Below are 27747 nucleotides of genomic sequence, written 5' to 3' on the forward strand. Positions count from 1 at the left end.
AAAGCAGCAGACCCAGGTTCAGTATCCATATGAAAAAACGTCTTTCAAGTAGCAAAGCCTGTGTTTCAGAGAAGCTGCCAAAAACCCGAAACTATTATTTTGTAATCCACACATAACCTATAACAGGATATCTATGTAAAACTCCAAATAACAATTCTTAATTTATATATGGCCATTTTTTATCTTCAGAAGGTTGGTCTACCTTGAATTCTACTGAAGATGCATTGGCTTGATAGTCACATCTCATTTACAGTTGCTAGGGAGCTGTTTAATTTTGTCGAGATTTTGGAGGAGCAGATCCTGCTGAGATATTCCCATAACTTGCTCATGTAGCTATATACCAGCTAAAAGGCAATCTTATTGTCTCAAAACACCATCTTTTCTGAACATTTGCTTGGCTGGCTGAAGCTGGCACAGCTTTAAAATGTTGATGTTGAGTATAAGTCTCCTTTGATTACAACTTACGATCTGAGCCTGATGGTTTTTCAAGGCTCACATGTAGCACTTTGCATGTTTCTCTCACCCACTTCTATTTCCTGTATTTGGAAATGTTGGTGGATCAGGCTGAAATGTGTGTTTGATATGGTACAGTAGTGATAGGGACTCTCAACTAGCACTCAAGTCTTGTGGTGATAAATCCTATCCTAAACCTTAGTATCACTCTGCTATACTTAAAAGGCTCTGAGCACTATTTTTAGCATCACTAATAATAGAGAACCTAAAATATGTAGGTGTTCAACTGGCTCCACTGATTCTAGTTACTTTTCTTAGAAGTCCACATGCCATATCTTGGAATTGAGTGTAAGACAACTGCACAAATTCTAGTCAAAATTAGAGACTCTTGAATTTTTAGTACTATCAGAAAGACTCTGAACAATTAAAATAAAGAGGTAGTAATGTACCTCAAGTTTAATTTGTGACTAAAATATTTTCATTATATTTGTTTGTGCAGCTTGATTTAATAAAAAAGGGAATATGCCATATTTTGCTGATAACTAGAGACTCGCATATAGGTGCCCTTTAAGAGGTATCTCTTGACTTGTGCTACATATAAAGTGAAACTTTTATTAAAAACATGGTCAAGGGAAATTTAGCAATATGTGTACATAGAAGTGGTAAGATACAGTGGGAAGGAGAAAGAATGAACAGTCCGTGTTGATGTAGGAGATTACGAAACAGAAAGGGAATGCTACTTCAGTGTATCAAATTAAAAGGAAAACACAGTGGAGAGTGTGTTTTCAACCAGAAAAAAAGGAGCTGTGCAAGCTCAGGAAAAGAAACACTTTGTTCTAATATAAACATAACTTTTGCAGTGCGGTGCATGGGGTTTCTAGTGGTAAGAGTTCAACTCTCACTACAATCAAAGTAACTTAATTACTATCTATGTTTAGGTTTCAGAGTGGTAGCCATGTTAGTCTATATCAGCAAAAATAATGAGTCCTTGTGCACCTTAGAGACTAACAAATTTATTTGGGCATAAGCGTTCGTGGGCTAAAACCCACTTCATCAGATGAAGGGGTTTTAGCCCACGAATGCTTATGCCCAAATAAATTTGTTAGTCTCCAAGTGGGTTTTAGTCCACGAAAACTTATGCCCAAATAAATTTGTTAGTCTCTAAGGTGCCACAAGCACTCCTCGTTATCTATGTTTAGGGCTGAATCATGCTCAAAAATATTAAATGTGATTCAGTGATCTGCGTTCTAACATCGTTTTATCCCATCCACGTCTGCTGACCATTGAGAAATCAGTTCAATGTTTGAACCACATTAAAATAAGATTCCAAAATACAGACCCATTCTGAATGTGTAATTGGGCGTTCGTGTTTCTTAGTGCAGAGAAAGTCACTTACTCTCCCTGGTTGGTACTTAATCTTTCTCTTCCCCTCTCATCCTTTCCATGCAATATTAAATATGATGGCCTCACTTAAAAATAACACTGGGACTTTGTTCCCTATAGTATGTTTTCTTTTAGTGCAATGCTGTGCTGGCAGGGGGATGGATCAGAATGAACTAATAGGTTTTTCCCATCTGACTTCTTCAAAACCCTTGTTAATGTACTATATACTTTATATGAGACAAATTGGAGGCTTAAAGGCACTGTATCACTGCATTAACCACATTTTTCCATATGCAAAACCGTCACATTAGCTTCAGTTCCATTCAAAATAGGAGAAAAAAATGTCTGCCCAAAAGGAATTTAAAGGGGTGGAAGAGGGTGAGGGGAAAATTAGAAATCTGCTTGTAAGCGTTTGGTGGAAGTGTCTTTTTTTTCTTATGCATAATTTTTTGGTTTTTTTGCACTCTAGGTGGCTTCAGCCAAGAAGAATTATTAAAAATATGGAAAGGACTATTTTACTGTATGTGGATGCAGGATAAACCTCTGCTACAGGTGTGTCATCCAGTGGGTTTTTGTGTATATTATGGATATCCTTCTGAAATGCACCATGAAGATGTAGTCCCCTTTCATTTTGGGTAGCAACACTGACCCAATTTAACACTTTTGCCACATTTCATTCATAAGGATAAGTTGGAATTAAGCACATGTGGGAGAGTTAATTGCAACTGGCAGTCCTTCACTAAAAGGAGGCACCTGTAGATTTACTTGAATGGGAGTGTAATTGGACTTGGAATTTTCAGCAGCCTGTTCCAGGGAAATGTAAAACCTTTTCCTTCAAATAATTTTATTTTGTATATGTACCCCCTGGAATTGTATTGGTTTGCGTATGCCCTACCACAGTTGCCTCTGTAAACAAAGTAGGAATCCTTTAACTACAGCATATCCTGGCCTCTGATTTAACCCAGTTTGAAAGTTTTGCTTGCCTTTTTTTTTTTTTTTTCGTGTCAGGCTACAGAAAAGAACCCTTTTCTTTGTCACGAGGGATTCAGACAATCTTTCTTTCGTTTGCCATTTGGCTTCAACGATAATTTTCTGCAACTTCAGTCAGTATTGGTACAGTTTCTATCCTGGGGGAGCAGGGAACTTTACAGTTTGTCATCCACATTTGGAATTTTGGAAGACTCTAGCGTAGCTCCTCGTCCTTCTTTTTTATTTAAGGTGGTTGGGGATGGAGAGGAAACTAAAGGTTAATAATTCTATTGAGGTAACTATTTTTTTAGTGCAACAACTTTGGCCAGGAAGTTTGGATAACTTTCTCCTTTACCGTCAGTTCTAAGTGGGCTGTGTGGTACTCCATCCAGTGCCAGCTTTCTTCCCTTACATTGTCTGCAGATTCTTTGAAACTTGAGTGCTGCTTTGTGCTCAACACTATGCAAGCATAGAGGAAGATGTTGATTCCTGACCTTAAAATCACTCCTAATCCTAGTAACTTCATTCCTTGCAACAGTTTAAATCTCCATTTGTGTAGCCAATATTCATTTTGTAAAGAATACAGTGTGTGCAGCATACAATTGAGGACTACATATTGTAAGTGCCCATAAGGTTTTATACAGATGTGTAAACTCAAAGGTGTGCATTTATTCTCCTGATAATCTAGTTTTGTCTGCTGCTGGAAAGCTGTTCTTTTGTAGACTTGTCAAGATGAGCAGATCCTTGGTATCCTTGAGTCTTCTCTTATGTGTAATCCATACTAACAGAAGTGCAGCCACAGCACGACAATGTAGGTTAAAAAAACATTTTCAAGCTCGGCGATGCTTTGTCATATCCACAACTACATGAGATTCTGTGTGTGGAAACCTGGACTCAGATACCTGCTAATTCAACATTTTTTTTTTTTTTAGTGTAAAGTTAATTTAAAAGTTTAGATTAACCAATGTTGTTTTGCTGCAGATCGGAAGGAGGCTAAACCCTGAAACAAGGTGCTAACTTTATTTTATTTTATATTTTTAAGGAGGAACTAGCAAGTACTATCTCCCAACTTATCCATGTCGTTCAGAATATAGAGGCTCGTAAGTTTACTATTTCATTTTGTTTTCTCTATTTTTTCTCCAAAGTGCCTTTATATTTTGGGACTTTTAGCCAGTTGTCACAGAGTCCAGAACAGAGACAGATAGGATTGTTGTTTATTTTGTTGTCATTGTTCTTTTCCAGCTGTCATCCAAGATTTGTTTGTGATTGCAATATATGAGGCAGCTCTCTGTCACATGTTCAGAATCCAATCAGTTCTTATTTATAGCTAGACTTGTCTTGATAAAGTTTGTTTGCAGTATGGTAACGTGTGCTTATTACCAGTCTGACATAAAAAGTGCTCATATTACAATGATGGGTAACAACACAAAACCCTAAGATTGCCTTTCTACTTGCATTTAATATTTTACAAAGATCAGTCACTGTAACTGTTTGCCACACCTATCTATGTAAAGTACTTGTTTGCGCCCTATTACTATAGTATCTGAGCACCTTACAGTCTGTATTGTATCTATCCTCACAACAGTCTTGAGTATGTATTTCTAGGCTGGTGCTGAAACTGCTGGACCAGTATGTAGAGAAGCGTGAAAAAAATTAAGTTGGAAAAGTAGTCTCTCTAGGCTGCTTTCAGTATCATAAAATAGTTGAACATGTTCAATAGTGTTGAACATGCACATTCACTATTTTTGTTCTGTTGCAGAGCACCTGTTCATTCAGACCTTTTGGCAAACCATGAACCGTGAATGGAATGGGATAGACAGATTGCGCCTTGATAAATACTACATGGTAATATTAACTTTTTTCAGATGGTGGGATTGGGGTTTTTTTTTTTTTTCTTTTCTTTTTGGTATATATGTTTTGAACAGACAAAGCATGATGATGCTGTACTGGACAGTTGCCATCTCTTTGTATGTCTTTGCATATGTTATAGTGAAAGGATTTTGCTAGTTTCAGGATGCACAATGTAACGCATATTTGTTTATAGGCCTTTAATTGGTGCCTTGGCAGGTCTAGAAGTCATGACATTATTTTTATTTAAGTGTCTGATCCTGCACATGCTTATACATTTGCTTAGCTTCACACCACATGAGTGTTTCTCATTGACTTCAGTAGGACTACTCCTGCGGATAAAGTTAAGCACATGCATAAGTGTTTGCAATGACATCCAGAGGGCATGTTAATGGCTACCTCTTCAAAATTAATATTTAAATAAAAGTAAGGCTACTTTGAGATTTTTCTGGAGGTGCCATTTAAAAACAAAAAAAGTTACCATCTATAGTAGTTAAACTTACCACAGTGTACTAGATTCCTATGTATAGGAAATATATTAGATTGAAGTATTGAAGTGAGGTAAATTAATTTTTAAAGGCATATTCTAAGCATTAAATATTTATTAATTGAAATACACAGTAAAATCAGATTAGTATTTTGTCTTCCAATTTTTATTTTTATTTCCTTAAAAAAAGGAAGCTAAATTCAAAAACTTGCATTATTGTAGTGTTATGGTTGAGAAGTTAACTACTCCAAATTGAGAACATCAAAAATGTAAGGTTCCTAGAGGTTAATTTATTATGTCTGTTACATGTGTAGTGTTCCTGTCTCTTAATTAATGTATATACAACAGGACAAACTAACGTTAGTATGAAATTGTTAACATTTTTAATTGGTTTGAATTTATTAAATTGGAATTTCTGTAAATGGGGAAGTGGAGGAATGCACCTTAACTGCTTTGGAGGATTTTGGGGATGGGGGAGCAGCATAGAATGGTGCGGGGGGGATGTACCATGGTCACTGTATTTTGTTTAGCTTGCAGTGTAATGACCGCAAATAGTGATGCTGTTGGAACTTCAGATCACACGCTGCCTATACCCCCATCTCTGAGTAATGGAGAGACGTCTCATGTACTCATGAAAGAACCTTTCCAGCAAATTTTGTAGGCCATCAAAAGCTCAACTAAAGAGTCTGCCTATGTGACTGTCAGAGTAGCTATTTTATTGATTCAAATAGAAAACTGTAGTGTCATATAACGAATCTTCTGCTTTATAGCTAATCCGCATGGTTTTGAGGCAGTCTTTCGAGGTACTGAAAAGAAATGGATGGGATGAAAGGTAAATAAACTGCTAGATGTAATTGTATAATAAAGAAGTTGCACGGTTTGCCCATATCAAAAATATTTTAATTTAACGTGTCTTCTTCCTCTCTAGATGGCTCTTCTTAGTCATTGGCTTTCTTTGTTCTGTTTAAGCCTTTTCTGTATCACATCACTTGTGCTAGCTAGTTAATACATAGATTAAAGTCTACATTTTTTTATTAAGTTAAACATTTGTTGTAATTGATAACACTCAAGTTTGCCTAGGCAATTAGTCTGAATGTGCATTCCACAGTGAGGCTTTTGTGAAAAAGCTATATGGGTATATGTACACATACTGAATATAAGGGCTTTTAGCATGATGGCATAACAGGTCTTGCATTCAGTGGTCCCCGTGAATACTGGTGTTGCCAGGCTTTTTGGCATTGCAGCCAGGAGAACTAGCAGTGGAATTTTAGAAGTATGCATAATAATAATGAAGTCCTAGCACAGAAAATCTGGAAAAGGGAATCTTGTTATCCATGTTTTAGGAATTCCGTTTTCCTTGTCTAGGGTGACAATTTCTTGATAAAAGCAGCTTATAGCAGTCTTTCACTGTAAACTGACTTCTCTGTCCAGTCTGTCCTGTTTCGTATGCACAGTCTTGTATATTTTCAACAAGCTGTTAAACAAGATGGTGGTTCTAATGTCTAACTTCCATGCTGTGTCTAAACCTCTGACTTCAGTCTGCTGGATTGGCCTTCTCTTAGAGTGGTGATGACTGTCAAAACTAGTACTTCTCATTATTAATTAAAGAAGAGGAAAGGTTGCCTAGTGCCTCATGCCCTTCCATAATGTCAAGTGCATTTTATTTATTTCTCTGAAAACCAGGAAATGGAGAGTTAAGGTAATGGAGACTTAAGCTTCTGAAAACAGGAAATACAAAAGATACACGCCATCCCTACCATGTACCCTTAACTCTGTTTTCTTTGAGCAATATCCAGACATGCCAATAACACACACGCACACTGACACACTAATCTTACAGATGCTGCAGAGTACACAAGCGCTGTAAGATAAAATCTTACATCTTCTCTTTGCTAAAGCAAAACTTGGATTTAGGTCAGGTGTAGTAAACAGGAGCTACCTACACTGATTTTAATCTACACAAACCATCTCCAACTTGCTAAATGTTATAATATTTTCACCCTTGCTCAAGTATTCCTTCAAAGACATTGCCTTCACTTACCCCTCACTCTGCCCTGGTGACTGCCACATAGGGCACCAGATTGCTGATCATCCTGATAGCAAGATCCTTCTGCTGATACAATCCTCAGAACTGAGTGCTGAATTGAGAAATGTTGATCCTTCAAGGGACATATGCACCTTTTCTCATATCACAATCACAGCTTTGCCAAGATGCTCCAAGTAATCCCTCCACTATTTGGTACAGCTACACGTAACACGGGCAACACAACTGGAGTGCATGCAGATAAATGCTGGATGTGCCGATCTGTGGAACACAGCACCAACAATGCTGCGTTCTTTTAGTTCTCCTTATCTATTTATTGTGGCACCATGCTACTGAATCCTTCACAGTAATATTGCTAGCTCCAGGGCACAGAGTTAAGGTTGCGTTGTGGGTATGTTGTGTGTTGTAACTTCATATTTCCTGGTTTCCAGAGAAATAAGTATAAGTGCACTTGACATTCTTTATCCTGCACCCTCCCCAGTCCCCACGATCCCTGCACTGCTCCAGCACCCCCCTCACTGCCAAAACGCCTCCTCCTCCCCCTTTAGTCCTTACCACTGCATCAACCAAGGTATAAGACTCTGAAAATGTTATGAGCAGTTTATATTAGGGGTGCTGTGTATGAGGAACTAAATGACCTAGGGACTTGCTTTCCTTTGCTCATACTCAGTACCATTGTTCAGGATGTTTACAGTATCCCAATTGCTTCTTTTAGTCTGTCCTCTTCCTTTTGATTAATGCTAATTTCTTTGACGGTACTGTGATACAGGAGGGCCAGGGAGCAGTGGGAGAATGGTAGAGGGGGAATATATAAGCCCTAGGCCAGGGATCGGCAACCTTTGGCACGCGGCCTGCCAGGGTAAGCCCCCTGGCAGGCTGGACCGGTTTGTTTACCTGCCACGTCTGCAGGTTCGGCTGATCGTGGCTCTCACTGGCCGTGGTTCGCTGCCCCAGGCCATTGGGGGCTGCGGGAAGCGGCAGCCAACACGTCCCTCGGCCCACACCGCTTCCCACAGTCCTCATTGGCCTGGAGTGGCGAACTGCAGCCAGTGGGAGCTGTGATCGGCCAAACCTGCGGACGCGGCAGGTAAACAAACCGTCCCGGCCCACCAGGGGGCTTACCCTGGCGGCCGTGGGCTGAAGGTTGCCAATCCCTGCCCTAGACTAATTAAGGCGTGGGTTCCTGTAGACTAGGGAGGGTTGCTACAGGTTAATTGAAGTACCTGTAGTCAATTTAAGGCCCTGTCAGGAACCTAATAAACCCCCCTGCTTCAGGCAGTCAGGGGAGGAGGAGTAAGGAGAGAGGACTGGAGCTTTGAGGTGTGCTGTGAGAGTTGAAAGACCAGAGAACCAAAGTAAGGGAGACCCTGCTCCAGCAGGGGAAGGAGACTTCCTTCTCCAGCGTCTAAGGACCGAAGGTACCTCACCCAAGGGGGAAGAGGATAAGAACCCACAGGGGTTGAGAGGGTCTGGGGCTCAGAGTGAGGAGCAAACCCAGACCCCTCCCCTGCTTCCCTCCTCTACCACCTTCCCGGGCCACTAGCTGGGACCTCGGCGCCCAAGAGCAGGGGCAAGGGGTAGCATCTTAGCACCCCTTCCCCCCCCTCCCCCCCCCCCAGCCAAGAAAAGCGCAGGACCCACCATGCTAACATCAGCCATCTTGCCACAGTACTTATATAATAAAATCCGTCTGTATGTGGATTTCAAAATCTCTCTTTTAAACCAGAAATGTTGGTTTCAGAGGGGAAGAAACTTCCAAGAAAAGCCTAGGCTTAGAGCAAGGACAACATACATACTTTGATAGCTGCCAAGGAAAAGGCTCGAACACTGAGTGCCTGGGTGTTGCTGAGGTTCAGTGATCGCAGCATATCTCCTGGAGCCACTCAATTATCCTGACAGCAGGCTGACTGGAAACCCTTTTGCTTTTAAGGGGCCCTAGTTTTGCAGGGCATGTGTATTTCTCTTTGCCTCGAGCTACTGACGATCCAACCCCAAGTTCCTAAACTAATCCTAAATAACTTCAATATAACACTCCCAAAGGGGCAATGGGAGCCAGACACTAGGTAAGATCAATTCTGAGCAGCTGAGATCAGTTTTTGGAGAGGACTAGAGCCATAGCCTGAGCCCCAGGTGTGCACACAAAATGAGAAGAGCTAGATTATTTTGTAAAATGCTGCGGGTGTTTTAGGGGGAGTTGCATCATGGGAACCCCTGGCTCAAATGACCCCAAATCTGGACCCCCTCACCACCATGAGACACAGTAAATTTCAAGGCATTCTGAGTCAGCATATGGATTCTCAAGCACTTAGAATAGTCTTTTAAACGATAAAAGAGACTAAACCTTAAATATAATAGAGTTGCCACTCCACTATAATCACTTGTGTTGAGTGGATTTCCTTACTGCCGGTAAACAATATTCTGACCTCAGGAAACTCTGACGATAACAATTTTTTTAAGCAGTAAAAATTATGACTGGACTTCTCTGAGTATTTTCTTTATTTCTGACAAGTGTCAAAAAGCCACCTTTTAGTAGTTGGTAAAAAAAGCAAACTAAACCCAGACTTTTACATTTATGTATCCTGCTTGCCTTTTTTTTTTTTTTTCCCCTTCCCCAGTCTGATTGAGCCATTTCTGCATCTGCTAATGAAGGAAGTCATACACCCAGAAAGTAATGCTCCCAATGGGATAAAATTCCATTTTATTGACATCTATCTGGAAGAACTGGCTAAAGCTGGAGCCAAGGAGGTAGAAAACACACAATTCTCTTTGTGATTATTATTGCTGTATTATACAACCGTCTCTTATCAGTGTTTTTAAATCCTCGTTTATTGATATTTAATTGTTTTAAATATAAACTCATTAACACTGAAGACATTTCTGAAATCCTGTTTCCTTATCACTATTTATGCTGCTAAGTTTTGCATTTCTCCGAGCTTGGACAAGGAACATAGATTGGTCACTTTCCAATTCTCACACTCTGCTACAATTGGTCCAATTTTAGATTGTAAATATAATGAGGGAATCTTTTTGATTTTGAGTCCCTCCTTTTTTTTTCTTTGGGGGGGAAAAAAGAAAACCCAATTGTTGTTTCTGTCGGGATTTTTAACATCTCATCACTCTTTTCTTTTATAAAAATTCACTTTGAGCCCATACTTGACCTGACCATTTAACCACGTGTTGTAGAGATTCAGAAATATAATTTTAAAACTGTTTTCAATGACTTGGGCACTACTGGATTCAGACGTGCATTTTGATAGACTGCCCCATAAAGAATAAATTACACAATTTGCCAGGTACCAGCAATATCTTTAATTTAGTTTGCCTGTTATCTCTTTCAGTATAGATCTTCCTCTCTCTTACTAAGTCTTACTGGCTAATGCAAAGCAGCAGAATTTTGCAGCAGTCTAAAGTCTGATTCTACCGCACCTGCTGTGGAATTCTGTTGCAGGAATCTGAATTCTGCTGACCATTTCATTACTACTTGAAATCCCTCCCCATAATGTCGTTCTTCTTAGCCTGCTAGGGAGGAGTCCCTGCAGCCCCAATATACTAATTCGTAGCCTTTGCTTTGCTAGTCCATATGTGGTGCTGCTGGCAGATGCCCTCCTGGTAACTATTTTCTCTTTAACAGACAAGATGTGCTTATTATCAGTTTTGTAGCAGTGCTCTCTAAAGAAGAGACAGCAGAATGCAATGGGTGGCCCAGCAGGCAGTTCTGTTGGCAGGTATAGGCAATGTGGGGGGGGAGGGAAGCTTTTGTAACAGGGGACAGTGTCTACAATCAGGGCTCTAATTCTGCAACAGTTCCTCCAGCCCCAGAATTGCATACGGTTCATAAGACCTATGACTGAGACTTTCAAAACAGTCTAAGGGATTTAGATTAATTGTAATGAAAGAAGTGTGTAAATCCCCTAGACTGCTTTGAAAGTCTCAGCCTATATTCCTATGTTGAGCTTAGCAAAGGGATCAGATCTTATTGTTCATTACTATTTTGTTAGCTGGTCTTCAGGTTAAGGTCTGCAAGTCAGAAGACACCCAGGATTTAGTGTGCTGCAGACTTCCTTTGTGACCTTCGGCTGACTCGCTTAGCTTTTTCCTCCGTCTCATTTCGCCATCTGTGAATTGAGGATCAAGTGCATATTGTGCAGTTTAATAAATCAATGTGTACAAAGCACTCTATTTCTATAGTGCGTCTATCAGATATCTCGGTGGTGGTGCTGAAGTGTTACTCGTGTCAATTTTAGTGGGGGAAAAACAATGAAAAGTGCTGGCATGTAGCCTCTTAGAAAGATCTCCTACCTCACAATCTACAATGCCTGCTCTACTATACTAAGTCTTTCTGTCTCCTAATCTCATAGCTCACAGCAGACCAGAATCTCAAGTTTATTGAACCATTCTGCAAAATTGCTGCCAAATCTAAAGAGTAAGTGTGATGGATAAATATTGGATTTTCCATTTTATTTATTTATTTAGTCTAAGATCTAGGAAGTTCTTGAAATGCCATTTCAAAAGATAATAAACAAATGGACTGAAGCAAAGCAAAGAACATAATAAAATTCAGGTCATAGAGAAACTACTGCCTGGGCAGGCCTTTGTGGCTAGCTTAACTCACCTTTATGTTCCTCAAAACCATAAGTGAAGTGGGTGTGTAAATATAGGAACCACCTATACCTGTGTTTATAGAGTACCTAACACAACAGAGCCCTGACTCTGATCTGGTGCTATTGGAATATAAAATATTAATTAATAAACCAAGCAAAATCTCCAAGCTATAACATTGGAAGAACCAAATACGAAACTGGAAAATCTGTTTGGAGTTAAGCAACTTGTTTAAGTAATTGGTGACTTTTTTTCCCCAAAGTTAGATGCCTCTCTCTCTCTCTCTGTCTCACCGTCTTCAAAGTGTTTTAAATGTAAATGGGAAGGAAAAGGGGCTTTTAACACTTTGCGTGTGTTCCCTCCCACTCTCATCCTTTTTTATATAATACAGTCGTCACCTGATGCAGGCAGTAGCCAGGGGTATCTTTGAAGCCATTGTGGATCAGTCCCCTTTTGCCATTGAAGATCTAATGAAAGAATTGAAAACAAGCTGCGATGGCGATGTTGAGCTGTCAGAGGGAGATGAAGCTGAAAACAAGGAGCCACTAGTGACCAAAGGTGAGGAAGAAGTGATGAAAATTTAGCCCAGACTTTAAAGAAATACGGTAACTATTGACAAGATCCAAATATGTATCCCACCTCTTAAAAATACCATTCCTACTCTCAGCCAACTTAGGGCACACAGGTGATACAGGAACAGCAAATCTTGCTTCTGTTCTCTTCGGGTTATCTAGTAGACAAAGTAACCATATACTAGTCAATTACAAACATCTTAGTGCTCCCTTTATATACCAGGCCATACGGTTCCACATTTCAGTCTACTTACAGCAACAGCCGTAGAGAACCCAGGACTGTCCAAAAACTAGTATTTTGTGGCAATGCTGTAGGAGGGAATTACTCCAAGCTATTTCTTCTACTATGGGGATGGTCAGTTCAAAGACCCAGAAACAATACTGCTGTTCTGAATTGTTTTTTCATCCTTAGAACTAAAACGCTTGCATATAAATGGGTATGTATCATTCCCAATATAAAGAGCAGGTAACTGAGATGTAGAGCATCTGCATTAGCTTCCTAAGGTAACACAGAATGTCTGTGCTAGAGGAAGGAAAAATATCAAGGTCTCCTGACTCACCCCTATGCTCATATGCTAAATGATACCTGCATCCCATCTCCCTGCTTGGGGGGAGAGTTTCATAGCTCAAGTACTCCTCTTATTCTACTGTACTGGACAGCGCTTTCCCCCATTCTTTCCGACTGATCTTTAAAATCTTTTTTGTGTAATAACAGACAAACGTTTACCAAAAAAATCTGCACTGGGCATTGAAGTGCAAGAGGACCTTTCTGAAAATGCTGACGAAAACATTGGTCCTGTTCTCCAGGTTTGTGCCTTGCTTCCTTCATGTTAACATGATATCCCCATGAATAATCCTAGGCCTTTTTTATTTGTCACTTAGTGGATAGTGGAGACATCACCAGTCGAATAATAAGGTACACATCTCTTAGGGTATGTCTACACTGCAAGTAAAAACTCGTGGCTGGCCCAGGCCAGCTGAGTCAGGCTGCAGGGCTGTTTAATTGCAGTGTAGACTTCTGGGCTTGGGCTGGAGCCTGGGCTGTAAGACCTGCAAGGCGGGAGGGTCCCAGAGCTCAGGGTACGGCCCAAGCTGGAACATCCACACCACAATTAAACAGCCCCGTGAGCCCCTGTGAGCTGCCACAGGCCAGCCATGGGTTTTTAATTACAGTGTAGACATAGCCTAAATGTCTTCAGCTGAGTGTCATATTAATAACCTATTTCTTGTGAGTAGGTTACAAAACAAATGACAAAAGAGACGTACATGTGCCAAATTCTTTTTCTTCTCTCTCCCCTGCCCCCCTTTTTCCCCCTTTCACCTCAAGAGCAGGGCTGGCTCAAGGCACCAGCCGACGAAGCACGTGCTTGGGGCAACAGCTTGTAAGGGGCAGCCAATCTGGGGGGGAGGGGGGTTGTGGGGTTTGTTTGGTTTTTTTTTGTTCTTTTTTTGGTTCGGCGGGGCGGCGCTTGGGGGGGAGGTGTTACGGCGCTCTTTTTTTTTTTTTTTTTGCTTGGGGCGGCAAAAAAGTTAGAGCTGGCCCTGCTCAAGAGGCACCAAAAAAGTTGCTAAAAGCATATTGTGTTCTGTCTGTCCCAGGAGTCAGCATATCCCTTACTGATGTTGACAGCACAAGTGATAGGGTGGGAGGGTACACAGGAGATGGGGCCGGGCACTAAAACGCGTGGCAGATCTTATGAACTTGTTGGAACAAACTGTTGAGATCCAGGATTATGCTACAACAGAGATGCCTCATGTTCCTGTGTTGGGCTATGGCTCTTAAGCAGGGACTAAAATGTTGCACACTTATTTGTTTGCTTTTTCCTTCTGAATGAGAGTCCAGGTTAGGAGTATTCTGAAAAAATATTATTTGAATGCTCATTGTAATGTAATGTTTTTGTAGCCATGTTTATCCCAGGGTATGAGAGAGACCAGGTGGATAAGGTAGTATCTTTTATTGGACCAACTTCTCTTGGTGGAAGACACAGGTGTTCAAGCTACACAGAGCTCTTAGGTTGTCTCTTCAACCAACAGAAGTGGGTCCAATAAGATATTACCTCACCCACATGGTTCTCCCATTGTTATGTAGTCAGACAAAACCCATTCATAAAGCTAGCATGTGCATTCGGGGGTTGAACCTTGGCAGAGATCAAGTGTAGTGGAAGGAATTGGAAGTAGTGTAAAGCATATGCTGCTTGAAGTATTTATAACATCAGCTATACTTGGCGGTTCATTATGATAGCCTAACAAAGATACTGTATTGTGCTTGCTTTCTTTTGGCAGTTTAACTACAAAGCTGTTGCTGACAGACTCTTTGAATTGGCCAGCAGAAAAAATACACCTGCCTTTAACAGAAAACGTCTGTACAAATTGGTCAAAAAGTGAGTTCTCTTGATACAAAGCTCAGTATGATGATTTGTCTAAATAGACTTGACATCCTGTTTCCCCAACCCCCTCTACTGCTAGTGTCCACATCAAGAGATTGCTATCCTTTTAATGAAAGTGTTTCTGCAGTGAATTTACTGTCCAGTACATTCCTACTTGGCCCAGATATCTTAGAAAGAAGACGTTGCTTACAGTATGTTGTAATGAGAGTATAAAATCTCTGTCAGACATGGATATATGTATGGGTCTGAGACCGGTTTTGATTTTGTGTTTTTCACAGATTCCTAGACACTAGAGTTGGAAGGGACTTGAGTTGTCTTGTCTGTACTTCGTACCAGTTTAGGATTGTTCCCTGTGTTGCATTGTCAAGCGCTTTGTCTTGTATAGTTCTAAGTATTTCAAGTGATCAGGCCAGGGCCGGCTCCAGGCACCAGCCTACCAAGCACGTGCTTGGGGCGACACCTGGAGGGGGGGCTGCGCTCCAGCTGGCTGGGGAGAGCGGGGCCGCGGCCGGGCTCGCTGCCCTCCCCTACCACGCTCCCGGGGGGGGGCTGCGCACGGGGAGGGAGGCGGCGGGAGGATCAGAGCCGGCCCTGGATCAGGCTTCCACGCCTTCACTTTGCAGATTACTCCACCCTCACTTAAATTATGCAGTATTTGAACAGCACTGTGCTCAAACTGCGGGGGAGGGGAGCGGCAGTGTTAAATCGCACTCTTGCCAAGACTTCTTCAGTAGTTTGGCTTTGAGTTGCTGGAGTTCTGAGGCAGATCTCTTGGCGAGCTAGCGTTTTGTAGCCCTCCGATGTATTATGCTTTCCTCAAAAGTGGGAAGTGTGCATCATAAATGCAGTAACGTGGTGACATTTCAGTCAAATATTGTAACAGTAAGACTTTTTTTTTTTAACTTTTTCAGGTTCCAGGACCTAGCAGAAGGTGAGAATTGAGCATCAAAAAAGAAGCACTTTTATTCTGCTAAATGATTCATCCTGTTCTCAGTGTAGATTTGCAGTGAATGTTGTCTTCGTGTGTTGTTTTTACATATGTTTGAAGGATATTAGTTAGATATCAGAGGTTATTGCTGTGATGTGGTTTTCTCATTAGGAGGTATAACTTGCTCAGATTCACAAAGGAGGTCAGGTCCCCATATCTAATGCTTCACAACTTGGGGCAGCATTGTAATTTTATAAGCCGAGGTCTTGCCTTTTTATTCAAATGCTTTGCTTCTTAAGTGAGAAACATGATCAGTTTGATTCAGAATAATGAAGAAACCGCACACTTCTGTGCACATTTCTTTGCAGTGCTTTAAACGTACTGCTAGACAAGTGGAGTGGGGAATCAGTGTTTGTGCCTCTTGTGCTGTATGTGAACACAGAAATTACTTGGGGGGAAAGGGGGTATTTTCAGACGTCTCATCAGACTTTTTGCTCAACAGGAATCTTCCCACAAGATGATTTCCCTGAAGATGTTTCTACAGATGAAGATGACGATACATTCAGCAGGGGCAGGCGAAAGAAAAAAGTTGTCAAATCCGTGGAGAAAGCCAAGCTGGAAAAAGAGAAAGGTAGTAGGCAAAGCTAGGGAAGTGAGACCACTCTCACCAGTCCATAGGTATGTCTACACTGCAGCGGTGAGTGAGTCTCCTAGTCTGCATAGATGGTCTCAGCCTAGCAGGGCTCAAGCTAGAAATAGATGTGTGGTTCACTGAGACTCTGGTTCTCAAGCCTAGGGGGTCCGGTGGGCTTAAGAGACTGAGCTGCAGTGCTCACACTTCTCTTTTTAGCATGCTAGCTCAAACCCTGCTAGTACAAGTTTGTCTACCCAAGCTGGAAGGCTTGCTCCCAGCTGCAGAACAGACATACCTAGTGTGGCTTGGCAACATAACAGGCGGAGGTTGTTTTAAGTGAGTGATCAGTTGCTTGGGATTCAACAGTTTCTGAGTCTCATTGCAATGAAGGGTAAAGGTTGAAATATTGACCTCATTGAAGTCAACAGGAATTTTGCCATTGACGTCAGTGGAGCTAGGATTTCACCCAATATGCGGCAGATTGGGAAGAAGCTCTGCTTTGCCTTTACCCAGTCAAGCAGTACTATTGGTATTTACTGTGAAAGCAAGAACATTTCTGTCCCCTTGAAAGAGGAATGCCATTAGAACATTAGCAATTAGGGGGAATGTCTGGAAGAGAGGAATGGAAATAAGCTATCTAGGAGGCTTTACAGCTGTTTCTACCATCAGGGTTTGCATTTACATTGCTACAAGCTTAATGTTCTTCAAGAAAATCTACCAGAGTCAGCTGACACATGAGCTGCCTTTTAATGGGTTTACCAGCAGGAAGGCCTCCAAGAGAGAGCACCTTGACGGGGTGGAGATATTACTACATTAGAACTACTCATGGGCAACTGCTGGCAACCCAGCAGTAACATGAAAAAAGTCAAGAAAAGCATTAATAGGCCTGGAAAAAATGATATGGACTCTGTGGCCGTACGTGCAGTAAAGATTTAGGGATGTAAGGAAAGCAACTCCTCTATTGCAGTTGTCTTTTCATTTTATATTTGGGTTAAATGTTGCTGCTTTCCGATTTTGCCTCCTTGCAGAGAAGGATGGAAAAGAGGCATCAAGTACAGAGGAAGATGATGCATCAGGACTCCAGAAGAAGAGGAAGAGGCGGAAGAAGAGGGACTGTCAAATTGCAGACTCCAGCACAGCTGATGGGAGAAGTGAAGAGGGGGTACCTGATGCAGTTGGACCCAAAGAACCCAACCAGGGCAGAGCACCAGAAACTAGTAAAAGAAAAAGAAAAAACAAATCTCTAGACAAAGAGGCAACGGAGACTGGAATTGGCGTAACTGGCAGCGAAGGAGATGGTGACAGCTGTGCACAGGATGCTCGGACTGACGTAATGCAGACTAAAAGGAGACAACTCAAGAAAAAGAACACAAAACTGCAGAAGGTTCATGTAAAACCTGTATCTCAAAATGGACCAGCTAATGCCAATGCCCTGTGGGATGGCAGTGACTGTGCCACTGTAACGACTACCAAGATGGTGAAAAAGAAACAGAAAATGAGGACTGTCTTACTCAATGGCTTATCTGAACAGGCTGCTCTGCAGTCAGAACAGGAAAGCTTGCAGAATAGCCTTACAGGAGACGGGGACTCTGAATCCACACTGCCCCCAAAAGTCAAATTGAAGAAAAAACCTAAGTTGGGCAGTTTAGATGGGCTCAGGGTCTCAAACCAGAAACCACCATCCCTGAAAAAGAAGAGGAAGATCAAGGAGGTGATAAACTCTGTTGAAGTGAAGGGAATTCTTGAGGCTGCATGCAAGAAAAGCAAAAAGAGTGTAAGCAGAGGGCTCTAATTGCCTTTTGCCTGTGAGGCTTGTTTGAATTCAGTATGAGCTGAGTGGTTTATGGGATGTTTTTTTACATGCGTTAAATTCCCCTTGTCAAGGGATAACAATATCAATTGGGAATTAAGGGAGTGGGAGGGTCCCATGTGTATATTTCACCACTCAGGAATGTCATGGATCTGAATCTAAGGTGGGGACTTTCATTGCTCGTAGTGCTTCCATGATTACTTGTGTGAATGGGCCAAATTCTTGGAAGGAGGGCATTGCATCCAATGCTGTGCTCAACTTGTTCTTGGCCAGGAGGCCATCTCTGATGCAGCAATAATAGTTCCTTGCAACAATTTATGGTCATTTTGGTTTTTGTCCCCTACACCCTCCCTTGTGGGTAAGTGGAGGCAGTCTGAATTTAGAAAGCATTTAGGGTCCAAAAATACTTTGCAGGTTATGACTTAGACAACACTGCAGGAATCCTGGCAGTTTTTCCTTGAAATATTCAGTTTTTTTTCCTTAATGAAAATTACTGAATATTTACAAGTTATATATTTTCATTTTGTTTACTGATGTATTTCAAACATTTTAGTCCAAGTTTTGCACCTCACACCATTCATTTTGTCTTTGCTGTGGTTCAAAGGAAACTATTCTGCAAACATTTATGCACGTTCTTTGTTCCTCTGCCTTAAAAACCAGGCTACTTAAGTACTGTGTATGCCTTGGTTACACACCAATTTAAACAAGTTTTAATACACATCTTTAGTTAAACCTGTGCGAATTTGTGTATAGATGAGGACTAATGGTATAGTCCTTGGAGGACTAATAACTCATACATATGATACTGTTAGAAAGTTTCCAGAGCTTTTTATACGTAATACTGTGATAATTTTTTTTTAAAGGGCTATGTGTTCAGAGAATGAGTGCTTCGTGATAGTATTGGAAATTGGCATTTCCAAATTGCAAATCTCACATTTCTGCCATTGGAGAGTTTGCAAAATATTGGATCTTTAAATCTATCTCTGGTGCAGAACTAAATACTACTTCACTCCTTTATGATGTACAAAGACGGATTCCCCTTTTTTAAAATCTTGTTTTAAATTGTGTAATATCAAGTTCTCACTTCTCTGTCTTTGATGGAGGAGGTTAGAACTCAAGAATGATGTCCCGCAAAGCTGTATCCTGAATTGCAAATTGCCCTGCTTCCAGCAGAGAGGAGTTGGAGATGTTTTGAGTCTTGGTTTCCCAAGCATGAAAAATTTCGAGAATCGGAAGAAGCTAACTCTATACATCATAAAAGAACAGGAAAGGGCAAAACCATGAATGTTCAGAATTGCTTCACAGTTTGCCTGCTAAAATTGGGAAGCTAAGACTTCTGCATTGTTTAAAGTGGAGCATAATTTTATTAGTTCTGGTCCCAGTGGCCATGAGATTCAGATTGCGTTGAAAAGGAACCCCTCTGATCTCCACCTCCTTTTATTTATTTGTATATTTTTAAAATAATCTAAACTAACATTACTCAGTTTGTCTATGAGGAGAGGGCAGCCACTCAGTGGGCAGTGCTCTGCTAGAGACTTTGGTTTCGTTCCTGGTAGCTTTCTTGGTCCCCAGGCTAAAATGTATTGTTTGCATATTCAGACCCTAGAGAGGAAAGCATGCTTTGTATTTCTCAGTAGCATCCTGTCCACATCTCTGTCCATCCAGCTAAAGAAGTAGAGTTAAACAGACCCAGAAGCAATCCCATGTAATCCTTGACCCTAGTGGGGCAGAGGGAAAAGGGAAAGCTTCAGAGCTCCCAGATGGACATAGAAGGGAGTAGGGGAACCTTGTGCTCCTGAAAATAATGCCATTATCTGGACCCTGACAGGGAACTTACAAGTTCCCTTCACCTTCCAGAACTCCATCAATGCACCTCCTCTTCCCATTCAACAGTCTTGCTATTCCAGCGCTGACCTTTCTTGAACAGAGACTTCCAATCATGCAAACTTATGAGGCATTTTTGTAATGGCGGCAAATGTTAACCAGGGGACTAACAAGTGACCACTAACTAGCATTCATTCATGACGAGTGACCATTGTTTAACTATGGCCACCACTGGCAAATGGCTAGCACTAACCCTAGGACCCTCTATTTCTCAGTTAGCTGCTGCTCTTTCTCACGCTGAGTAAACTTTTGATTTATTTTTCCCCTCATAGGAGGTTGGTGGCACTCTCACTCCATTAAAGAAAACGAAGGCAAAGACAGGGAATGACTTTGTGAAATTTGAAAAAACAACTTTACCAAAGCCGGTGTTCTTCAGGAAAGCCAAAGGCAGCCTCTCTTCAACCAGAGCCTCCATGCAGGTAAAGTGACCCTGATTTGGTCTGCCAAAATTGGGGGGTTGCCTTACGTATGGCTCACGGAACTCCATGATGTGGCTCATGGCCACCCGCATCTGAAAACAGAGGGCAGCTTACCCAGATGCGGGTCTCAGCCTGTGATACTCCATCTGGATCACACCAGTGTCTCAATCTAGTTTTGCTGGGACCTATAGTCTCCATAGACAGCATCTATGACTGTGGAAGGGCAGCTATTGTCTGCTCCATCCTGTGCAAACTAGATGTGGCCCTGCGGCTCCTGACAAATTCTCAGCACTTTTCATACTTGATAAAAGTTTGGGAACCCTAACCTCAATGAAAACAGGTCTGGAGCTCTTCAGCAGATAGAGTTGTGATTGCCATGGGGTTTTTAATTGTCCATTCAAGAATTTAATCTATATACATATATTTCCTCTCCCCTCCTCCCCCGCCCCCCGCGCCCCTACACACAAAAGCAAAGCTGTCAATGTGAGCAGTTTAAACTCTTCAAAAGTAATATTATGTAACTTGTTGCTTGTATGTGGCTGGATTATCTGCTATCTGAGTTGATCAGAATGATCATCCCCACAGTTACAATATCATCTATCTGGGTTGCTCTTGCTGGTGGTTGTCTTCCTCTTCCTCTTCAGGGGGTAAGGTGGAAAGTGAAGCCTCTGTCTACGTCTAACCAAACTCTGCCACCACTTTAGTCTCCCCTATCCCCTTCTCCCCCAAGAAACTGCACTAATCTTCTCGACACCTAATCTGCCTAAGATAGGCAGTTTTAAAATAATTTAAAAAAAATAAAATAACCAAACAAACCCCTTGAGTAATGTAAGCTGATTCAGGCATATTTCCTAAGGCTGACAAATTGGGATGGTGACATCTTTCATTGTTTAAAAGAAATCCCTCTTGTCTAAAGTGTAGTTTTGACAGTTTACATTATTTTGAGAATAATAAAAGAACAAATAATTATTGCTCTTACAGATGGGCTCTACGTTTTTTGCAGTTCTTTCTTTTCATGGAAGCTTGTAACAGAAGAGGTCTTCTGAAACCGCCAACTTGTTTCCATACAAGCCTCTTAAACTTTCTCTCAATCTTTCTAAGCCCTATTAAAATTATGCTTTGTAACACCCTCGTAGCTGGGTGGGCTAAGAGTGCTGTGAGGCCAGCGTACTTAACATCTGGGAGGAAAGACAATCTTCTCTATTGTTGGCGAGCTATCTAGTCAACTTTAAGAAATATCATTCCTTCTTGTCCATTACGATGGTGGCTGCTAAGCAAAGGCTGCGATGCCCAGGCCTTTAAGGTGGGGAGGGCATCTACAACGAGGGAAGAAACTGGGACTCCTCAGAGTTCCAGCAGGGAAGCAGACGTAATGTTGCTTCAAATCGGTCTTTATCTGCCATCTTCATTTTATTCTGTAGTTAAACAAGCTGCAATGTTCCAGCTCCAAAAAAGTCACCTTTGGATTGAATAAGAACATGACTGCAGGTGAGTTTAATGTGTCTCCTAAATTAAGGAAATATATCCTACACAAACCTACTATAAGGTGGGTGGACAACTGGGTGGAAAACCATTCTTAAAGATTAGTTATCAATGGTTCACAGTCAAGCTGGACGGGCATATCAAGTAGGGGCATGGATCTGTCCTGTGTCCGGTTCTATTCAATATCCTTATAAATTATTTGGATAATAGTATAGAGAGCACACTTATAAAGTTTGCAGACGATACCAAGCTGGGAGCAGTTGCAAGTGCCTTGGGGGCAGGGTTAGAATTCAAATTGATAAACTGGAGAAAAAGGATGAAATTCAATAAGGATCAAATGCACTTAGGGAGGAGTAATCAATTGCACAAATACAAAATGGGAAATTGCTTAGGAAGGAGTACTGCAGAAAGGGATCTGGGGGTTATATTGGATCACAAACTAAATATGAGTTGTCACTGTAACACTGTTGCAGAAAAATCAAAGATCATTCTGGGATATATTAGCAGGAGTGTTGTAAGCAAGATATGACAAGTAATTCTTCCACTCTACTCAGCACTGAGAAGACCTCAACTGGAGTACTGTGTCCAGTTTTGGACTCCACTCTTCAGGAAAGATGTGGACAAATTGGAGAAAGTCCAGAGAAGAGCAACAAAAATGATTAAAGGTTCTAGAAAACATGAGCTATGAGGAAAGATTGAAAAAAATGTGTTTGTTTAGTTTGGAGTAGAGAAGACTGATGGGGATATGATAACAGTGTTCAAGTTCATAAAAGGCTGTTTTAAAGAGAAGGGTGATAAATTGTTCTCCTGTTCCACTGAGGTCAGGACAAGACGTAATGGGTTTACATTGCAGCAGGGGAAATTTAGGTTAAACATTAGGAACAATTTCCTAATAGTTAAGCACTGGAACAAATTACCTAGGGAGGTTGTGAAATCTCTGTCAAACCTGTTCTTAAAAACCTCCAATGACGAACACCTGTCAGGGATGGCCTAAGTAATACTTAATCCCCTGCACTGCGGAAGGATTGGACTAGATGACCTATTGAAGTTCTGTCCAGTCTGACATTTCTGTGATTCTGTGAAGCTCCTTGTCTTCAAGGCAGGGGAATCACCATTATTACGGAAAAATTCCAGTTTTACTTTGGCTGCCTCTACTGACCATGATATTAACAAATAATTATCCCCACACACGAACTCTTACATGTTCATGCTTTTCTTGGGGACTATTGATGTGTATAAAATTGAAATTGATTTCTAATGTAATAAGGCAAGGTATCCATTTTCTTACCTTTTCGTCCCTCTCTAAGATGTAGACCACATCTTATTATTTCAGCACTGGAGTAGCAGGCTCTGTATATTTTACCACAGTAAGTGTGTGTGCTCATAAACCATCTTAAACCCTACTGCCAGCAATGGTCATCAACCGCTAGGACCATGGGATTTAAACAGTATGAATAGTGCTTGTTCCCTTCCTTCCTTCCTTTCAATGAGAAGATGTAAAGTTTGTTAAGAAACCTAGATCAGGGGCTCTCAGTCTCAATTGCATCTTTACGGAGAGATTGTTTTGTGGGCACCTTGCCTCCCACTTACAATCGTGGAATAACTGGCAACTGCAGGAATATGAGGGAAGTATTTAGCTGGCTTTTAACACAACAAAGGATTTGGTAACAAGGAGAGCTGCACCACATGGCCAGCCAGTTCTCTCTGGGTACCACCAGTCAGTCCATGGGTTACAGCTGGAGGTGGTAGCACAACCTAAAGAGAGAGTGATAAGGCACCATCAGGAGCTGGAGATTCAGGCTGACCTCTTCCATACCCCATCCCCGCAAATCTCAGGTTTTTGATTTTTGCTAACAGTCTGGATCTCGTGCATTAATGGCAGATTTCCTTGGTACCCATTTGGGTGCCAGAGCGATCAGGGAACTGTGGAACTGCCTAAATCTCTCAATGTCTGGATCTCTAATAACTTTGTCCTTTTAACTTTTATTTGACAGAATTTAAAAAGACAGACAAAAGTATCTTAGTGAGCCCAGAAGGAGCCTCACGGGTGGCTTTCAACCCTGAACAAAAGCCTCCCCATGGGGTGCTGAAGTCACCTGGTACACCCACAGCAGAGCCCCAGATGAAGAAATCATTTGTAACACCAGCTAAGAAGAGACCAACCGCTATGGACTTCTTTTAAGCCAACTCAGAGTGGCCTACTTTTGTACATGACATTTCAGGAAACTAGAACTTTCTCTGGAGGTATTTTGGACTTCTCTATTTTTTTAAATTGCTCTGAACTGTATATAAAAGGTTCTGATTGTGACCTGTGACGCTGCTGCTTTTACCACCTTTTCAGCTGTACCTTGTGAAGTACCTTGTTCCACCTGTTACAGAAAAGGGATTAAAATGAGAGTCTGCCTAGGTTTCCAAAAGGTGTGGTCTCTCCCCACGACATTCTCAAGAGACTTGCTAGTTAAAGAACTGTTAGGGTCAGTACTTTGAGACTGATTAAGAAAACTTGGTCTTCAAGCTTCTTGACTGTCTTCAGCAGGTCAGGATGTTAAAGAGAAAATGTAGATGTTTAAAACTACTAGGCAGCTGTCAATGTATTTACAGATTTGCTCCTGACTCTTGCCTCGTGTGTCATTCTGATCACTGGCATTCTGGTTTAGCCTGTTTCTGCTAATGAGCTGTTTAATCGACTTCTGACAATGAAAACCTAGTGTCTGTTTTAATGGACCACTTCACTTTCAGTAGCCTTACTCATGGCATCCAAATGTTTCCATGGATTCGAAATAAAGTAGCTGTTCAGATGATCATTTCATCCATAAACCCCTGACATTGATTGGCCAATCAGCTGCTTATATGCAAACCACATGAATATCTGTAAAACAAGTGCCAAATCTGACTTGTACTTCACTATCACTTGTGGTGGCAGAGTTGGCTCCTCCACATTCTTCCTTTTACCTACTACAGCTGAAATAATGCTATCATATTTGAGAAGTCTCTTGTATTTTAATGTTCAGTTCTGTCTTCTTTCCCAAAGAGATTGCAAAAGTTTCAAAACAATCTTTGTTTCCTCCTCTATCAATTGATGTTACTACATTTGAGCAGAGGTCAGACTTTCATTCACTGAATGAAGTTTATACCATATTAAAGCAAGCTAGATCAGAGTAGTGCATCTTTGTTTAGGATACGCATCTCTCTGAAAACCTTGGTGCCTTTAAATACAAGGTAGAGCTTTATAGCCCAAGCAGCTCATAGCTTTTTCTTTAAGGTAGAATCAGAAAAATTATTTCTACAGGATTTATTTCTGGTATGTTTTATTCTGCATGGAATACTCAAGTATTCTATGATTATCCCTATCGTTTGACTCTGTTTTAAATTCGTTTCTTACTCTTATAACTTCAGTCAAGAATGAGAGAAACTTCTGTAACAGACCATTAATTTATTCTGACAAATTATGATCCAGAAACTATTCTATAATCTGGTGCAGGAGGTCTTTTCTGAAAGACCTACCTATACAAAAAAGAATTTGCACCAGACCTCTGCATTGGACTTCAGTCTTAAAGCACAGTGGAGTGTCAGGACACAGCTATTAATTTAATTTCCCTCCGTTTCCTCTGGGAATCCATAGGCACAGAAAGCCTATATCATTATCTTGTCATATCAAAATGCAGATGTTTACTTTAGCCAGCAGAGTAAATATGTAAAATCTATCTAGAAAGATAGATAGATCCATATCTTTTGACCAGTATTTGGTGCCTGCTGTCCTCTGCCAAATAGTTCCAAAAGCTACCAGAATGAAACTGTACCTTCTGAGAAACCAGTTCATTTACAATTTCTCCAAAATGTTTGTGTAATTGTAAATTAATGATGGTGCTCAGTGTTAAATGGCTCTTGCTATTACACCAAATTAATGCCACTCCACGGCTTGTGGTACTGACATAAGAGCTTTAGAAAATAGTTTAGTCCTGCTGTTTGAATGTTACTACTCAGTCAAAATGAAGGAGTGAATTTCAGTGGGCTGTATTTTTTGTTATTGATCTGGCTGCTCAATAAAGAACTAAGGAGCATACATCTGACAACTATTAATATTTGCTGTTTGGTACATTATTAATTTATAAATGAGAAATTCTCATTATCGAAGAAAATGACTTATTCTGAGAAGACAGTGGTGAGTAGGAGTTAACAAGGACTAATCAATAATATGTTGTGCTGTTTATCTTGTACTGTGGGTAAGAAGTCTCTCGTGGAATATGCATAATAGCATTTGTAGGTGCATGGACTTTAATGCATTATGTTTGAGATTCAGTATTCCTCCAAGGATGTAGATGCCACACAATCAGGGGGTTGAACTTGGTGTGTATAGAGATACTGGGGATCAGATGTTTGAACAAAAAGTCTATTTTTTTTTTTTCCATCTTTCTGCAAGCATCTTTAAATTATCTCGTCCCTCTTTATTGGTTCTGGATCCTGTGACCGAGTGCTTGTCCAAATGTACTATCTCCCACAGATGCTAAATGGCGTGGGTAAAAATGGCAGTCACTGTTTAATGAATATTGTAGTGATATGATTGCTCATTGGGGCTCATGGATTTATGCATTCTGTGTCTGTACCATTATATTGGTGGAATGTCTTGTAAATATGCATGTGTAATATGTATTTCATTTGCTTCAGTGGTGCCTGGAATTTCATTAAGGACAAGTTTTTAAGAAAACCCAAAAAATTGTCAATGCAATTGCTAAATTAAATTGATTAAATTACCCAGAACATTTCAGTAATGGAAATTCCAGTAAACATTGAAGATAAATAAAAGGAGAAATCAATTCAACATCTGGGATACCCACTGTGCAAACACAATTGTAGTACAAAGAGATGGATTTTTAAAAGAAGTGGGTTCTAGTCAGGTTGATATCACTTAATAATTTGATTCCAAATCTGCAGCTGCCAACCATATTGAGAGTTGAAATAAACAGAAGGATGGAATTAATGTGGTTAAGATTAAAAGGACAATATTTTGTAATGGGGATCTCTCTTTCTCCATTTTTTTATAAATCTGGACAACTTTGTACTTGTGAAACTTTTCTGATGGTTTGTAATTCTTTATAATTTTAGATGAACTCAAAAGCACAGAACGAATCCTCTAGGAAAACCTGTTTAAAATTTTATTTAAAATATCTGGCTGTAAAAGCTTTTATTTTTTATCAAAGCTTAAAGCTTTGTGCACTCTTGTTCCTTTTATTCTCTTGTTTCCTGAACATAACTTTTACTGCAGGCAGGAAATTGTTTCTTGCATTACTTTGTGTACATCTTCAACTGCACTGTTAATATAAATATGGATGGTTAAACATTGGATCTTTTAGTCAAGTCTAATAAAACTCATTTCTGTGGATTTTGTATCTTGGAGTGAATTTTTAATTTTTTTTGGTAGCAACCTGGGGTCTGTTTCCTTTTTTTTGTAATACCCAGAACTGAGGAGGTATCATGTGCATATTGAAAGTAAAGAAGTTAGTGGCTGAACGTGCCTGTCCACATTGGCCGTTGTAATAGGAACGATTGAGTAGATGTCAACAGAAGAATAAAGACTCCTTAAAAGAAACAAAGTAAGATGCCATAACTACTTGGCAATTAAAACTCCAAGCTGAGGAAGTATTGTGGGAGGAGGTATACCTCAAAGCTATAATCCCTATGCTTCACTCAGATGCCCAAATGGGTAGAGTTGGGCAATGTGATGGTTCTCTGCATATTCTCCAGCAGTAAAACATAATGTATTCAATTACAACGATCACATAAGTACTAAGAATTCCAAGAACTATGCTAAATGCATGCATCTAAGACACTGTCAGGTCACATTTTCCTG

The 27747-nt window shown here is 40.7% G+C and overlaps 1 protein-coding gene across 2 annotated transcripts in view; it reads left to right on the forward strand.

Annotated features, from left to right (window-relative positions):
* Window positions 1-27279, forward strand: part of RRP1B (ribosomal RNA processing 1B) — a 29902-nt gene extending 2623 nt beyond the window's left edge. Inside the window, exons 2-16 of one of the 2 annotated variants that reach the window (XM_054005221.1) lie at window positions 2306-2388; window positions 3848-3905; window positions 4565-4650; window positions 5911-5972; window positions 9800-9929; window positions 11543-11607; window positions 12175-12341; window positions 13071-13162; window positions 14639-14736; window positions 15654-15673; window positions 16173-16301; window positions 17333-18078; window positions 20271-20417; window positions 21839-21905; window positions 23894-27279. In XM_054005221.1, the coding sequence (XP_053861196.1) occupies window positions 2306-2388; window positions 3848-3905; window positions 4565-4650; window positions 5911-5972; window positions 9800-9929; window positions 11543-11607; window positions 12175-12341; window positions 13071-13162; window positions 14639-14736; window positions 15654-15673; window positions 16173-16301; window positions 17333-18078; window positions 20271-20417; window positions 21839-21905; window positions 23894-24081 (2138 nt within the window). In that variant the 3' untranslated portion in view covers window positions 24082-27279. The remainder of the gene's footprint in view (window positions 1-2305; window positions 2389-3847; window positions 3906-4564; window positions 4651-5910; window positions 5973-9799; window positions 9930-11542; window positions 11608-12174; window positions 12342-13070; window positions 13163-14638; window positions 14737-15653; window positions 15674-16172; window positions 16302-17332; window positions 18079-20270; window positions 20418-21838; window positions 21906-23893) is intronic. The other variant, XM_054005214.1, reaches the window with a different exon arrangement.
* The last annotated feature ends 468 nt before the right edge of the window (window positions 27280-27747 follow it).

Source organism: Malaclemys terrapin, chromosome 1, assembly GCF_027887155.1.
Source record: "Malaclemys terrapin pileata isolate rMalTer1 chromosome 1, rMalTer1.hap1, whole genome shotgun sequence".
NCBI lineage: Eukaryota > Metazoa > Chordata > Testudines > Emydidae > Malaclemys > Malaclemys terrapin.